Genomic DNA, 17314 nt, shown 5'->3' with positions numbered 1-17314 from the left:
GGCACGTGCGACATGCTGGCATGCCTTCAGATGCTAATAGACAAAACGCTGGAAGAAGGTGGGCAACTCCACGTGGTTTTCATTGATTACTCAATTATAATTTCATACCTGAAAAAATGTTTGACAGTCCATGCAAAAGATCTATTGAACAGTTTTGAATACTTCAAAAAGATTGAATGAACACGTGTCTGCTCCTCGGCAATTGTGAAAATTAAGCCATTTGTACAGAATCACGACGATTAAAACCAAGCCCTAATTTGATCAAAACATCTTTTAAAATGAAAAACAAATGTCTTCAAAGTTCAAAAGCAAAAGCTGATACAAATTTATTTGAGTTTCCTGTGCCCTCGACTACATGTTTCCCACTTATTGAAGTGTATTTAATTCACGGACAAATTATACGTCTCTATATTCGGTGAAAAGATTATGATAAATGAAATATGCAACCGCAATATAAATAGAAATATTGTGAAAACCTTCTAAATAAATTGGTCTGTCAACATAAAGACACTGGAAAAAGATTTCAAAAACTGGTACGGGTTACCTGTAAAACTAACCGGGTGGAGATTTATTCAGAAAAAAAACTGTGTTTTATATGACTGATTACAAAAACTCCAATCTGAGTTTATATTAGCCTTTTACTTGTAAACTGTGCGATAAGTAAAATACAAAATCTAAAAGATATCAGGCAAATCAAGATTGATACAGAAAAGCTACCAAAGATAACGCGGAGACTAACACTAAGTCTAAGTACGCTTATCACCTTTACATTAAACACCACTAATCAATATTCCCACAAGAATGTATTATTTTCGATTTATAACTGCAATCCGTAACTATTAAAAAAGTTTTTTGACATGGCCATTCTTAAATGTTAGCACACTTACTTCACTTTAATCATTCATAAAATGTACTTAACTGAACACGATATTCAGTTTGGGAAAATCCTCGCAAAAAAGGAAGGCATGTAGATGGTTCTAGATACATTATAAACAGTAAGTCCAATCAAAAGAATTTGTTTTCGATTATTCAGCAGAAACACTCTGCAGATGTCTTTCTGCGACTCCATTGAAAACTTCTCCGCATCTCATCAGTTTATCAACGTGCAACTACTCTGAAAGAAATTAAAACTTTCATAGAAATACTAAAATTCAGAATGATTCAGAATCTAGTTAAGGCTGGGTCACACTGCGCTTGCAACCTTTTGGCAACCTCTTTGCAACCTCAGTCGCAAGGAGTTGCCACAGGTTTTAAAATATATAGTGTCTATAATGTTCCTTAAAAGTTTTTCACAGTTTTAATTATAGCCCCCTGGACAAGAAGATGACGGCGAAGAGGAAGAACCTTTAACCAGCAGCGCCAAGACCAACAAAAGGAAACGTAAGCCAGATCCAGTTGAAGAGAGTATTATTAACCTATGTAAAATTGTCAGTGATCAATAACCCACATCTAGCTGAAAAGCATTTTGCCAGTATTTAGCTACGGAAGTTGACAATCTATCTGAGCAACAGTTGGCGATATTTCAGCAACAGAGCGTGGACTTAATTCTAAAAGCACGCAACCAAGAAGCGCAGCTCAGTCACAGGCCTACATACAATGTACTTGTTTACTCCTCAACGTCCTCAAGTTAACACATCTTTTCCGTCTCCATTGAACACTTCGGCCTTAACCATTCCCTCTCTCCCAACCCCCGCTTCTGCTTTTCCTACTCCCGCGTCCACTTCTCAGCATTTGACACCAGGGCACCCATGGAGTTTTTATTAATGATTACTAAATGCAGTCTAATGAAAAACTGTGTAATTGAGTCTAAGATATGGTTAGTTTTATAATTGAATATTATTTTATTTTAATTTATTTTGATTAATTTATTATTTAATTTTTATTTTATTTTAACTTAAAAGTGCAAAGTTTAGTTTGTAGCATCAATTGGCTTCCAAGTATAAAATTTACTGAGTCGAAATAAATTGATAGTTTGAAAAATAAAAGTAAAAAACAATTTCGTTTGTTTAAGGTTAAGTGATAATTATTTTTCTATGCAGTTATCAGTGGGATACAAAATCTTCAAAACAATTAGTATTATAATTAAATATTTTGTTATTTAGTGCAACGTTTAGTTTTTATTATCAATTGGCTTCCAAGTATAAAATTTAATGAGTCCAAATAAATGGATAATTTAAATAATAAAAGTGTAAAAATAATTTTGTTTGTTTAATGTTCAGTGATAATTATTTTTCTATACAGTTATCAGTGGGATACAAAAGCGCCAAAACAATCATTTAACGATTATCACAATGTAAACTTTAAACTATTATCTTTTTATCCATTCCTATCTCATGGCTAATTTTGACAATTATTGTTGTAAAATTTACTGGAAACATTGTTTTTTTTAATGACTAAAGCAGCCTTACATATCTCACTTTTTTAATTTGCAAAGTCGTAATCAATGCAAGAACAATTAAGCAAATAGGCGGGCGCAGAGAAAATAAAAAAATTAAATAGCAAAGTTTGATTCATACTTATTACAATAAATTTAATCGTCAGACATTTTTATAACAATAAAACAGTGTCAGTAATATAAAAAAGTTCAAAGATATACAAATTAACTTTCTCCCAGTACTTAGTATTCGTACCACAAGGACTTGAATGGAAAAATACATGATGCGCAGGATCCGTCACTATTTAATTATATAATGTTGTATTGTAAGTGTAACGCTTGGGGCTACAAAGACAATAGGAAAACCACACAATCAGTTGCAAATCAGTTGCTAAGCAGTCGGCAACGTTTTAGCAACCGGTTGGATACCACAAATAGGCTTCTCGGTCGCCAGGAGGTTATCGGTGCTGCACCTAAAAAACGGCGAGACTGGATTGTAACCCAGCGTTCATTTGGAGACCACTTTGCGAGTTGTTGCAACTTGTCGCCGACCTTTCTGCAACCGGTGGCAGTTGCAAGTCGCAAGGTTTTTTGTGCAGTGTGACCGTAACTGCACAGGCCTTGCGACCTCGAATAGCTCAAGTATTTAAACAAGAAAATATTCATGCCTATTATTAGATTAATAAGGCTGAAAACATACCAAATATGTGTTTTATTACACCACTGGTTTGATATAAATGCCAATATATAGTACAAATATTTTTCTTATTATTTATAATTGTAAGTTTGGCAAAATTGGTAGCACAGAAATCAACTGTAACGTTATAACAGAATCTCATAACAGAATCTTAGTTTCATATTCAAAAGATTAAATCATTTAAAGCTGCCATGGAACGGATCCAATCGTTGTATAAAAATGTTTAAGATATTCCCTCTGTTGTTTTGCCTCCCTCGAAGCAGCGGATAGAGCTATAACATTTTCCTTATCTTTTAATACTCCCTCATCCCGCCAACTTCCAGGGATGAGTTCATGGTTTTCTGTTTCACGATCTAATGCCCGGTTTTGGAGGTTTGGGTATCGATTACGCATAATATTATGCAGGCACACACAACATAAAACCTATAAAATTGACTGTATCTGGGTGTGGCAATAACCTTGTTTGAAGGCACCTGAATCTGTTAGCAAGAATACCGAAGCCATTTTCAACAACTAGCCTTCCGCGAGATAACCTATAATTGAAAAGCCTCTCTTCCTCGGAAAGATCGCGACGTTTGAAAGGCTTCATCATCCAGGTAGAGAGGGGAAATGCATCGTCGCCATTAAGAAAAAATAGCATCAGCTTGTCATCTCCTGGAAGAGGTTGAGGAGCTTGTATACCGACAGTCCCATTCTCTATAGACCTGCGTAACGTGTTGTTAAAGACATATGGCAATCAGAAGTTGAGCCATTTGCCCCAACATTTACCCAGATGAACCTATAATTGGAGTCTACCACTGCAAGTAAAATAACTGAAAAAAGTCTTTGTAATTGTGGAACAGAGTGCCTGAATAAGGTTGCGCGACAAGGTTATTTTCAGTTGCACCCTGGATTACGCACGCTTGCTCCGCAAGGTGTCGCCTGTGGTGGGGGGGCGGCACAGCCCATATGGTTACTGTGGCGAAGGTGACAGGTACTTCCAAACATTTTTTCATAACTGTCATTATTCCTCATTCTATTCACAAATTTGATATTTACGGCAATGGAAAATGTGGCACTGACAAAAGTGGGTCTTGGTGCGTTGACAGGCCGCACAGGTGTCCCCAATTAACCGCCGCCAGAGAAAAGACCCCAAGCATTAAACAACACGACCTGTAGATATTGGAAATTTGGCAAAAGTTAGGCAACTGAGGCATTACACAATAACAGTATAATGGTGGGAGATGTTATGATTAAATGCTTAGAAGAAATAATAAGAACAGATTATGTGAAATATAAAATGAATTAATTTTATTTGGGTTATTTATTTATTTCAAACCAATTAATTATCAAACATGAAGCTTATTTTTAGAAACATAAACAAATATTACTGCAATATAACCCTGCTGGTACACAGATCTACAGTTCTAAAATGCAAATACCTTTCACACACCACTGATGAAATGTGAATAATCATACGTATAAAGCAGTAAAAATATCACAAAATGCGTGTAGGCAAGATATTTCTACAAGTAACCTCATTAATCACTCAGGAAACTTCATAATGCATTTAATAAATGTAGAAATTTGAGCAAAAGAAATTCTACATACAGGCATGACAGATTTACCATATATTGCCACCAACCCTAAACTGAATGGGCATAGAAAGAACAAAGTGAATATCCCTCCCATTAAAAATGAATAATAAAAAATAATAATAAAAACAGATACTGTCAGTCTTAATACTGAAAAACAATGGTATCTTGCAGCCTTCACTGCCTCACTATTTGCAGACAATGATCTAGTCACTCAAACTGTGTACTTTTGATGAGGCATACTCTCCAGTAGATGCAAGAATAACTCCTTTGAAGTACATGTATATTGTGAAGGTCTCTTTTGTCATAAATCTGCCAAGTATAACCTGAATGTACATATTGCAATTCACACCGCAGCAGCTTGTCTTAGTAAGGACTCAACCAGTTGAAAACTTGAGGCACAGCTTCAGGGACAAGATCACACCATCTACCTTTGCTGTGATGATGGATCTACTAGTATCTATGTCTTGTCCTCCTATTTTCTCTAATACCATTTCCCCTGATCTATGCTCACATCAATCTCTACAACTTTACCAACAGATACACATTTTTTACATCTGAAAGTATAAAGCCAAAATTGTAATAAAGCATTATCAATTTACTTGTTATATATTGATTTGAGGGCAAAAGAAAAAGGCAGCAACCACGTATCATAATCAAGATAACTGAAAATCAAATATGCATAATCAAATAGCTTTAATTGTATATACTACTGATGATTTAATCTTTTAAACTTCAGCATAAATTTTGACTTTCTCTTGTTAAAGCATAGCCACTTTATCAAAATGTGCTTGAACAAATAATAATAATAAACAACCTGCACACATGATGGAACATGGAGGTCAATTGCCACAAAATAAGTTGATTTGTACTTCGTAGCCTGAGAAATAGTATCAGGTATTAATTTGAGCAGTAATAATGCCACAGAGTTAACAACGACACAAGCATATGGTGTTATGTAACAAAATTCATGCATTACTTGCTGTGGCAGTGTCCTCCTCAACCTACCGTGCACCGCAGGTTTTGATTTTCAATGTCATCAAAATTTTTATTGTTGTTAGTTTGATCTATGTATCTGCTATTCAAATAATATCGTTTGGAAAAAAACTAACTGATTTAATTATGCTTTTGCAACATGAAATTATCATTAACTTTGCCGGTTCACGTGTACACAGTACCTTGCTATCAGTGCTGCTCTTTTCTCCCCAACTCGCCACTGACAGGCTAACCACACCGTTTCAAAACAACGTTGGTATGCTCCTTTACTTTTGGTGTTGGCAGTTTCGCCCCGGGGGCATCGTTTTCGGTTAAAAACAACGTATCGTTTTCACCCATCTCTGCATTGCTCCTGTACAAAATGTCCGCTTGCTGCCCCCCCCAAGGGAAAAATCGTAGCACGTGGGTAGTTACGCAAGACCTGTGACGTATAACGCGCGCAAGGTTATTGCTGGGCGCTTTTATCGCAATTTGTTTCCCATCAATGGCATCAATAGTGTTGCAAAAGTTCCATTTTTTGCTGAATCCCTCGATTAAATCCTTCCAACCTTCCTCTGTATTGGGAAAAGATACAGTTTCATCTCCATATTCCTCAACAATTGCTTTGCATACTTCTTTCACTATTAGAGAAATTGTGTTGTGTGCCACACGGAAGGAAAAAGCAAGGCTGCGATAGGTATTTCCAGATGCCAGAAAACGTAATGTTATGGCGAGCTTATGTCCTGCAGTCAAGGCTTTGCGCAAGTTTGTATCCAGTTTAGTTAGGCGAGGGTGTAGTCTGTCCAAAAGCTCGCATAACATGACTGGTTCTATTCTTAGGAAGGAAATGAAGTCCGGTAACCGGTTTTCAGTCACCAAGTGGTTGCTGACAGGTTGTTTATCGCACGCCAAACGGTGTGCGACTGGTAAACTCTGACTTGAAGATTGTCTGTAAGAGGTTGCAGATACCATACTGCAACCTTGTTGCAACCGGTTTGCAACTACTTGCCGATCAAAATATGCCATAGCCTCTTAATTAGGTCGCAAGCGCAGTGTGACCCAGCCTTTAGAATCTAGTCCCGTATATCTCATATCGGAGTGAAAACGGTAGATGAGGAGGAGGAAGAGAGGTTGAGTGAGTGGGAAAAATGAAACTAAAAATTCTGACTAAAAACTGAAACTACAACAAGAGAAGGAGAAAATATGGCTTTATTGAATAGTACTTGGCAAAACTTTAAAATATCAATGTGATACAATATTCTCTACCCACTGAAAGTTTGGCTTCCTTAAATTATTTAGTTTGAATTCACCTAAACATTGAGGAAACAGCGGAAGAAAGGGGCGTTTGCACTTTTTTCACTTCAAAGCTCAATCTTTGACGCTGATAGAGTTGTAAAGATGGGTGGGGTGATCAATATCAACTATCTTATTCTCTGATTTTTCTAAACAGATTCTATAAAATAGTAATCATTTATATACATCTTTTATATATACAGACTTGACATTTAATATGAAATATTTCAGTTTTAATGGTATGCCTATTAAAAATGCGTTCTTTTTTTAAAAAAACTCAGATCTCACAGAAGATATCTGACTGGAGAAGTATGAAGACAGGTGTGTCGCTACCAATAAACTGTCTACCAAGTCTGATGCACGGCTGCATTGTGTAATATGCAGCGATTTGGGCTGGTCAAACCTTGGCTTTGATGAAGCATGGTTCTGTAAAAAAACTATCCATATATCGGCAACTACTGTATCGAAGAATTTGAAATTTTGCATGCAAGCGGTCGGTTTTGCAGTGCGTAAAATGAGTTAAGCAGTGTTTTATAAAATTGTTAAGCTGTGCCAGAATGGCACAAAAAAGACAGGCATTGCCAGACTGATTTATGTGTCAAACGGAATGGTCTGCATAGTTTTATAGAGTTATGCACAGACTGATGCACTAACACAGAGACCACGCCCAATATATCGACATCTTACCACCAGGGTACAGGATTCACTGTCCGTCAGGATATGCTGCTGCAATTAAACCAAAACCATCCAGTCCGTTTTGAATCATTGGCAAATTGTCACCAAAACACGTTTTCAAGGCTCTTAGAACACCAAAATGGTTTCAGCAGGTTAAGATATCAGGCGACCTCTGAGGAAGCCATTGTAAACAGCAAAACAGCGTAGTCTGTTTCTCTAATTAATTGGGGACCATAACCGTTTCTGGGTAGAGCACTGAAACCGCGTGGCTTTCTTTACTGAGGTCAAAACAGAGTTTACAGACATCCTGGAGAGGCTTACGACAAGGCGTGTGCCACTTCTTAAGGTGACTAGGGTCATTGAAAGCGTCACTATTTGGGGTGGATACCACATTGGTGCCAAATCACTAATGGAAGTCATCGATGAAAACCTGAACCAGATCAAACTAGAGGATCAAAGAGGCGATACCGCCAGCTGGAGTAAGAGCATTCGTATGGAAAACCCCCCAAAAAAGGGACACTAACACCAGTCTTGTGCTTGACAAGCTCTATAAAATACAATCAACAAGAGTTCTCAAAATATGCACAAAAAAAAAAATAAATAAATAAAAAAAATAAAATAAAATAAAATAAAAATGGTACAATCAAGCAGATTTTCGAATTGACCTGTATTTTCCTTACATTATTCAATGCTGTGATTCGCTAGGCAATAGGCCTATTGGTTTTCCTTGAAATGTGTTGTCAGTGTTGCATATAGTCTGACAAAAGAAAAAACCTAAACTGGGCAACACTGGGCATATCTCTACTAGTTTTGAAGATATGAGGGGCAAGAAAATGTGCAAAGCTCAGTTCATGGTGAAAAAGTAGGTCAAAGGTCAATTTAAAGGTTACACTTAGATTGCCAGTATATGACTTCCTATTCAAGTTCAATAGTAACTATGGACCTATCTCTGCCAGTTTTGGAGATAAAAGGGAACGAAAATTTGCAAAGTTCAGATCATGGTGAAAAGTAGGTCAAAGGTCAAATTTAAGGTCGCAGTTAAGCCTCTAATGACTTCCTATTCAAATTCAATAGTAACGATGGGCGTATCTTTGCCAGTTTTGAAAGTTGAAGCATTAAAAAAGTTGCAAAGTTCAGTTTATGGTGAAAAGTAGGTCAAAGGTCAATTTAAAGGTTACACTTAGATTGCCAGTATATGACTTGCTATTCATTTTCAATAGTAACTATGGGTGTATCTTTACCAGTTTTGGAGATATAAGGGCTAAATGTTTATCATGAAAGAAGGTCAAAGGTCAATCTAAAGGTTACACTTAGATTGCCAGTATATGACTTCCTATTTAAGTTCAAAAGTTCAGATCATGGTGAAAAGTAGGTCAAAGGTCAAATTTAAGGTCACAGTTAAGCCTCTAATAACTTCCTATTCAAGTTCAATAGTAACTATGGACCTATCTCTGCCAGTTTTGGAGATAAAAGGGAACCAAAATTTGCAAAGTTCAGTTCATGGTGAAAAGTAGGTCAAAGGTCAATTTCAAGGTTACACTTAGATTGCCAGTTTATGACTTCCTATTCAAGTTCAATAGTAACTATGGACCTATCTCTGCCAGTTTTGGAGATAAAAGGGAACGAAAATTTGCAAAGTTCAGTTCACGTTGAAAAGTAGGTCAAAGGTCAATTTAAAGGTTACACTTAGATTGCCAGTATATGACTTCCTATTCAAATTCAATAGTAACTATGGACCTATCTCTGCCAGTTTTGGAGATAAAGGGGAACGAAAATTTGCAAAGTTCAATTCATGTTGAAAAGTAGGTGAAAGGTCAATTTAAAGGTTACACTTAGATTGCCAGTATATGACTTCCTATTCAAGTTCAATAGTAACTATGGACCTATCTCTGCCAGTTTTGGAGATAAAAGAGAACGAAAATTTGCAAAGTTCAGATTATGGTGAAAAGTAGGTCAAAGGTCAAATTTAAGGTCGCAGTTAAGCCTCTAATGATTTCCTATTCAAATTCAATAGTAGCGATGGGCGTATCTTTGCCAGTTTTGAAAGTTAAAGCATTAAAAAAAGTTGCAAAGTTCAGTTTATGGTGAAAAGTAGGTCAAAGGTCAATTTAAAGGTTACACTTAGATTACCAGTATATGACTTCCTAAAAAATGTAATCAACAGGAATTCTCAAAATATGCAAAAAAAAAAATATATATATATATATATATATATATAACTAAAAATGCTACAATCAAAGTTCAGATCATCGTAAAAAGTAGGTCAAAGGTCAATTTCAAGGTCACAGTAAACTGCCAGTATATGACTTCCTATTCAAGTTCAATAGTAACTATTGGCGTATCTCTGCCAGTTTTGGAGATAAAAGGGAACGAAAATTTGCAAAGTTCAGTTCATGGTGAAAAGTAGGTCAAAGGTCAATTTCAAGGTCACAGTTAAATTGCCAGCATATGCCTATCTCTGCCAGTTTTGGAGATATAAGGGACTAAATGTTACAATTTTGGAGTTACAATAATGTGCCATAAATTTCCTACAGAAGAAATTAATTGAAATAAAGAAAAGGTCATTTTGGTTGAAATTCTTGAAATGGGAGGTGCTCAGAAGTTCCAGATGTTCAAATTTCATGAAATAATGTCATTTTAGACCAGAAGTTGTCTGCTTTGCCAACCCTTATGTTTTATTTTCCAGAAGTTCAAAATTTATTATACATTACCGTATTGCACATTTTGCTTTCACCACCACAATGTACTTTTTGATTCAGCATAACTCGTAAACCGTACGGAGAAAAACGGAGACCACCTACAGTGTTGGGCTTGGCATGCTCTACAAAATGCAAAAAAGAACAGGTCTCTAGCACCAATGGTTCCCGAATTAGAGACAGTTTTCAGTTTCGGTCACTTATGGCGGCTACTCCCGTGAAAATGCACCGATTGACCCCAAACTCACGGAGATGAAAGATGACCTGAAGGGTAACACCTGCCAATAATATTATAGGTTAGATCTGAGTAGTTTCTGAATATTAGTCAAATAAAATTTTTTTCGGAAATTTTGACCCGTTTGACCTTGAAATAAAGGTCAAAGGTCAAATCCAAGAGCATATTTGAAATCTCCACATATGACTTTCGGTCAGCCGTCTATAGAAATTTTTCCCATAATTCCTTCGGTATGGTAGATAATTAGCATTTAATTTTGCCAATTTTGGACAAGGGTGCATTGCAATGAGCGCCACACCTAGACCCCTAAACCGATGAAGCCCAAATTTTACGTGGAGCGAGTTGAGATTATAGGTGACCTAAATCCAAGAGATGGGTACGCAGGCCCTTGTAGTCTAGGAGGAGAAGCGGTAACGGTAACATGGCGGCGGAGCCGGCGGAACGGACCGGACGGGACTAAACTAAACGCCAACGCTGGTGGTACAATAAAGCAATACTCTGGGAACCACTTGACCATCATTTGACAGGTCGCACCTTAAGAACAATTTTAAGTTGCACGATGAGATTGCCGGTTCACACAGAGCACTTTTAATAGCAGATAACTTACAGAATCAAGGGAATGAGCAACTACCTTGGTTATCAAGATCCCCATATTTGAACCACATATACAATATGTGGGTAGGTCATTACTCGCCGAATCAACGGCCTGCATGTCCTACAACAAAACTGAACCAAATTGGACAAATTTTAACAGTTGCCTGGAATTTTATTCCAGATTAAACTTTAAAAACCTATCCTAAGGAATGCCTTGCCGCTTGAAAGCTCTGGTAGCAGCAAGATGAGGGCTGGCGTAACAGCGATTATTGCTGTGACTAGACACTGACATGACGGGCCTTTGTGGGGCGTGTAACTCTTTTAAAGAAGATAATTTGGAAAATATGGGTGTTCAAAATATCGCTTTCAATGGTTGTTGACTTAAAATAGGTAATGTATTATTGTTTGCTTGACTGGCGAATTCAATTAATGAACTGATATCACAATGACATCGAACAGATTATCAAAAGATTTAGAACACAATTTTAATCCTTATTTTCATTTATCAGTCAGCAAAATAGGAAAAAAAAACTGATGAATTATGATTTGGAGAAAATATTCCATATTAAATGTCAAGTCTGTACTTGTCCATTTACTATTATACTAGTTGTTAAATGTTAATGATAGAGGTAAATTACTTACAGAATAAAGAACGGACGTTAAAGAACAATAGCATATGTTGTTACCACAGCAACCTCTGTACGTCTGTGCAGTGGACCAAAAGCCAGTAGAATATTTACTGCTGCACAAAGCTGTACAGGGGTTCACTCTGACATAATACTCTGCCACCGTGCCGCCACTGCCTTTAATGAGGGTAGCATCCGACGAACAGATATCGGGCGCCACTGAAAAAAAATAAAGATGGATCATTCTGCATTCCTTAGTCTTTAAACTGATATATAAATATCACGCATTAAAACTCCTTATTTGTAATTTCAAGACAAGAAGGCAAGGGGATTCCCACTATAATGCGTTTTTTAATGGTTGATTGAAAGAATTACCTCCCGCTTTGTACATGAACATGTAGTATTAAAGTGCTTCAATTACTTAAAAAAAGATATAAGACTCACCGGTAGTAGGCGCGGTGGTTGTTGATTCGGTGGTAGTTGACTCGGTAGTGGTAGAATCGGTGGTAGTTGACTCGGTAGTGGTAGAATCGGTGGTTGTTGACTCGGTAGTGGTAGAATCGGTTGTTGTTGACTCGGTTGTGGTAGAATCGGTGGTTGTTGATTCGGTGGTAGTTGACTCGGTAGTGGTAGAATTGGTGGTTGTTGACTCTGTAGTGGTAGAATCGGTGGTTGTTGACTCGGTAGTGATAGAATCAGTGGTTGTTGACTCGGTTGTGGTAGAATCGGTGGTTGTTGATTCGGTGGTAGTTGACTCGGTAGTGGTAGAATCGGTGGTTGTTGACTCGGTTGTGGTAGAATCGGTGGTTGTTGATTCGGTGGTGGTCGAATCGGTGTTTGTTGACTCAGTGGTGGTAGATGCTGAAAACAAGGAATGCGAGTTGTGATATTTGGTCTGAACATGGTCTGAACCTGGCAGTGCAAGTAAGCAGTCCAAGTTAAAGGGATATATCACCTTAACATTACATTTGGGTGTAATATATACCTTGTTACTAGTTAACATAATAAAACGCTCACCTGTCGTATTCTCTGCGCAGTTACCATACTGAAAGAAAAAAGCAACACCAACTAGAAACTAATTTTATTTATCGACACTTTTCTTTAGTTATGAAATGCTACTCTTTATCCTCTTTATAGAGCATTCGTAACGCCTCCAATCGAATTGTTAAATGTTACAGTAAGCAGGTTTTATGTCAACATATGCAAATTTGTTAAATATTCACCTTTTCTAAGAATGCATGTTTACAATGTCATTGAAAACAATTTAACTGGATTGTCCATAGATATATCATAAAAACATACTTCAAATTTCATTTAGCTGACGCGCCAGGGCAATGTGTTTGAATAAGGAATGGTCTACAGGAAAAAGTTTTATTGCTTACTCTGTATAAAAAGGTAAACGGATCATTAATTGAATCTTTATTGGTCCTAGAAATAAAGTTGTTGTTTTCCTTGCTTGGTAAGTTTTTCCGATCTGGTAAGTTTATCCGAAGATAACAAAGGGCCTTTTCCACAAACATTTTTACTCATTTACGGAGTACCTGTATACATCCTACGCTATCCTATTTTTGCATTTATGTTTCTTTTGCCTTTAAAACAACAAAAACGTTCAACTTACAGGGTTACTATCGAGGTAGCAGATGCACCTGCTGGCATACTCATCAGTCCCACAGCACCCTGTAAGGTTAAAAGCAACGCCACAATCTGCGACGCAATCACTGGCTGAAGTGGTGCCGGGGGTGGGCGCGCTAAAAAAATACAGCTCTGAGCAAGCTGGTTAAATAAAATTAATAAAAAAACATTAATTGTTATCCCAAACAAAATTTAAATGTATTTTTCTCAAGAGATGTCTCATATTGTATTCCAAACATTCGGTAAGATGACTTTCCAAGAAATATATCAGTACAAGAGTGCATAGTGTTACTTTCTGTTTCAAATACTTAACTAAAATGAACAAACTATGTTATAAAATTCACTTCTCTGAAATAAATGGGAATTGTGGTGTTTTGATATATTTCTGATATAGTGAGAGAGTAAAAAGTTGTGTTATTACCTGTCTGTCCTTGTACAGTGGTTGGTGGAACTGAAAGAAAAAAGTGAATTCACATTAATATTTTATGGATGTTTTTGTACATATTGGGTCATTAGATGTTATACAATAAAGTGGTAAATACATGTATATCAGCGGAAATCCCACATGATCAAAATTGAATAAAAATATGTAGGCTGCAAAAGAATAGATAAACGATTGTTTGTGTTGTATTCTCCCATATAATTTTTATACTTTGTGCAATAATCATATCTTACAACAAATCTAAGCGGTAAGTGGCAAAAATATACAGAGTAAACAGCAATTTGTTACAACCTACATGTATTCCAAGCACTCACCCAACGATACAGAAATGTACAAAGTAAAGAGATGCACGAACACTTTCACTGACAAACACATCTTCAGCTGTGCTTCTGTTGTAGACATTATTGACACTGTCCAGAATGAACGTGTAAAAAACCCGCTTGTTTATATAGTCTGTCACCATGCAAAAACTGTTTTGTTGACCACGCCTACTTATCAACGTGGAATACGGTGTGACAAACCACACTATCTCCCAGTTACTTTTGTGCTGTCTGTCACTGTTAACGACTGTATGAAAAAATGCTCTCTCACCATGTATATACATGTATATGCAAATATACCCCTGTACTCCAACAAGGCTTTTTATGATTATGAAATACTAGATACTTCAAGGAGTAGAAATTTTACTTATTCAGTTATAATAAGTAGGCCTACTGGAATAGTTTTAGCTACTCCCGCGCTAACTAAAATTCTTCTTTAATTTTACATACAATGAATTAATTTATATGCAAGGACAACAGGGTCAGCAAACTAACACTGGTTATTTAATTCGTGGAAATAAAAATATTGGATTTATATTTATTCTAACTCTCGGCGAAAGTGAAATAAAGGCTATCATTTAATTCATGAACAGATAGAATCGAGAGAAGATAAACAGCATCTTGCGGTTCAATATAATTTTATTATTATATTTGAACTGGAATTACTAACCAACGATTAAACGTATAATCCATGCTAATTATATAAAATAAAAAAATAGTAGGTGCTGTGGGCCCCTATACGCAGATATATATATATACCAAGCGTGAGTGTAGAACAGAGTGCTCAACAGTCCGGAGCATTTGTACACAATTGCAATTGATAAATAAATAAATAAACAAAAGACATGCAATTAACCCCGACTCCGAGTTTCACGGGCATACCCAGAAGGTAACAATTGAATTTTTTAAAATAAAAGTCGTGAAATTGGCTAAATCAAAATACATCTTGGTTACTATTGGGATCTTCAGTAATAATACATATAATCACATATAGTAAGAAAACCGCCATATTCGGCCTATTTGTTAGAAAAATTGATAGTTTTAGAATATGGAGGCTAAAACCACCAGAGTTGTCTGGTTCTCATATCGAAGCACAATGTTTTGTTCGTATGCTCTCTCTCAGGGAAAATTAAGCATGTACAGAATGCTCATGTGCGTAAATAAGCTCCGGATATTGTTGTCGCCATAAAATGCCGTTTGACAACGCCAAACTTCTCTCTGACTGGGTTCCCATGCCTAGATCGATCCATCTGGATCGGTCTAACTCCATGGGGAGTCTCACTTAATTAATATCAACTTACCTGCTTAAATGTCTGTCACGCCTACCGAATCAGCCAGGGGGTGCAGATAATTACCCCCTAACAGCTTTACTAGGCCAGACAGACATTTAAGCCGGTTAAGTTGACAGCAATTTTGTGAGACTCTCCAGGGAGATAGATCGATCTAAATATCTGTGGGAATGGTCCTCTCTCTCTCTCTCTCTCTCTCTCTCTCTCTCTCTCTCTCTCTCTATATATATATATATATATATATATATATATATATATATATATAGAAATATATGGCCGATTTTCGTTCTTAATAGGAAGGATAGGGATTCACAGTTTGATGTGTCTATGGGAGCTTATGATGGCGCTGAAATTTGTGAATTAGTCGGATTATTCCTGCTAGATAGGATACAGGAAGAAATATGTGTACCGCCGAAGAAGCCCGGCAGAGCAGCGTGCGTCACATCGGTAGGACTATATAGGGACGACGGACTAGCCGTGATGAAATCTTGTGGTGGAAGTGAAGCTGACAGCATCAGAAAGGATCTAGTCAAGCTCTTCAAAAGTTATGACCTTAACATCACTGTATCCACCAACGATAGAGCAGTCAACTTCCTTGATGTTAACCTAACCTGAATCCGGGAAACACAGGCCGTTCGTAAAACCGAACGCCCAGCCGATTTATGTTCACAAAAACTCAAATCACCCCCCCCCCCCCCGCAATAATAAGGAACAATCCTAAAGCCATCGGCGAAAGATTGCAATCCCTTTCGTCTGAAGGGGTGGTAGCGGAAGGATCAGATAACGTATATACGACGGCGCTTCAAACCGGGGGCTATACCGTAATGTCGTTAGGTAATAACTCTAAAGCTAGCAGCTCTCGTCCCAGTGAAAAGAAAAGACGAAACAGGAAAATTACTTGGTTCAACCCACCATACTCGAAAAATGTAAGAACGAAAATCGGCCATATATTTCTCCAGTTGCTAGATAAACATTTCCCTCGCGGAAGCAAGCTTTACCGATTATTCAACAGATCGACTGTAAAAGTAAGTTACTGTTGTATGAAAAACATACAGCAAATCATTCACGGTCACAATAAAAAAATTCTCAAAAACATGTCAGTTAACACTCAAGATAGGAAATGTAATTGTAGAGCTCCAAGTAAGTGTCCTTTGAGAGGGGAATGTTTGTCTAGCAACATTGTGTACCAAGCATCAGTTACAACTAAGGACAAATGCATGAAATATATAGGTCTTTGTGGTGGGCAATTTAAATTGAGATACAATAATCATACCAAGTCATTTAGAGACAAGAAATATGCTGCAGATACTGAGTTATCGAAATACATTTGGAAATTAACGGAAAATAACACCCAGTATGACATTAGATGGGACATCATAAAGAAATCAGCGCCGCAAAGGAGGAATCAGCATCTATGCAACCTGTGCTTGGACGAAAAACTGTTAATAATGATAACACCAGATACTCTAAATAAAAGAACTGAAATAATTACCATGTGTCGGCATAAAGTGACGTAACTAACACGGCGTGCGACGTAAGTGTCGTCACGCCGTGTATGTAAAAACGGCTAATAAAACCATTTTCAAATAAACCTCCTGACGATCGGGCATACCTTCTGGGTATGCCCGTGAAACTCGGAGTCGGGGTTAATTGCATGTCTTTTGTTTATTTATTTATTTATTAATTGCAATTGTATATATATATATATATATATATATATATATATATATATATATATAGAGAGAGAGAGAGAGAGAGAGAGAGAGAGAGAGAGAGAGAGAGAGGGGACCATTCCCACAGATATTTAGATCGATCTATCTCCCTGGAGAGTCTCACAAAATTGCTGTCAACTTAACCGGCTTAAATGTCTGTCTGGCCTAGTAAAGCTGTTA

General features: G+C 37.0%; 2 protein-coding genes and 1 long non-coding RNA gene across 3 annotated transcripts; all 3 read right to left on the bottom strand.

Annotated features, from left to right (window-relative positions):
* Positions 1 to 232: 232 nt before the first annotated feature.
* On the bottom strand, positions 233 to 14215 carry LOC147764014 (uncharacterized). The gene is made up of 7 exons (XM_087001767.1): positions 14128 to 14215; positions 13793 to 13822; positions 13358 to 13512; positions 12757 to 12784; positions 12184 to 12600; positions 11756 to 11958; positions 233 to 1114 (listed from the first exon to the last, which is right to left on the bottom strand). The coding sequence occupies exons 1-7, from the start codon at positions 14213 to 14215 to the stop codon at positions 1091 to 1093; spliced, it is 945 nt and encodes a 314-aa protein (XP_086857893.1). The 3' UTR covers positions 233 to 1090.
* LOC147764016 (uncharacterized) lies at positions 2839 to 3918 on the bottom strand. The gene is given in 2 exon segments (XM_087002663.1): positions 2839 to 3466; positions 3468 to 3918. Coding segments are annotated over 2 exon segments (459 nt in total). The 5' UTR covers positions 3712 to 3918; the 3' UTR covers positions 2839 to 3251.
* On the bottom strand, positions 4335 to 6582 carry LOC147764015 (uncharacterized). Its single transcript, XR_015332200.1, has 2 exons — positions 5824 to 6582; positions 4335 to 5202 (listed from the first exon to the last, which is right to left on the bottom strand). It is a non-coding gene; the product is annotated as an uncharacterized LOC147764015 (long non-coding RNA).
* Positions 14216 to 17314: the final 3099 nt, after the last annotated feature.

This window comes from Lingula anatina, chromosome 1 (genome assembly GCF_051362555.1).
Source record: "Lingula anatina isolate TDL-2025a chromosome 1, LinAna3.0, whole genome shotgun sequence".
In the NCBI taxonomy this organism is placed as follows: Eukaryota; Metazoa; Brachiopoda; class Lingulata; order Lingulida; family Lingulidae; genus Lingula; species Lingula anatina.
The sequence above is the reverse complement of the archived record's forward strand: the minus strand, read 5'-3'. Positions and strand labels throughout refer to the sequence as shown.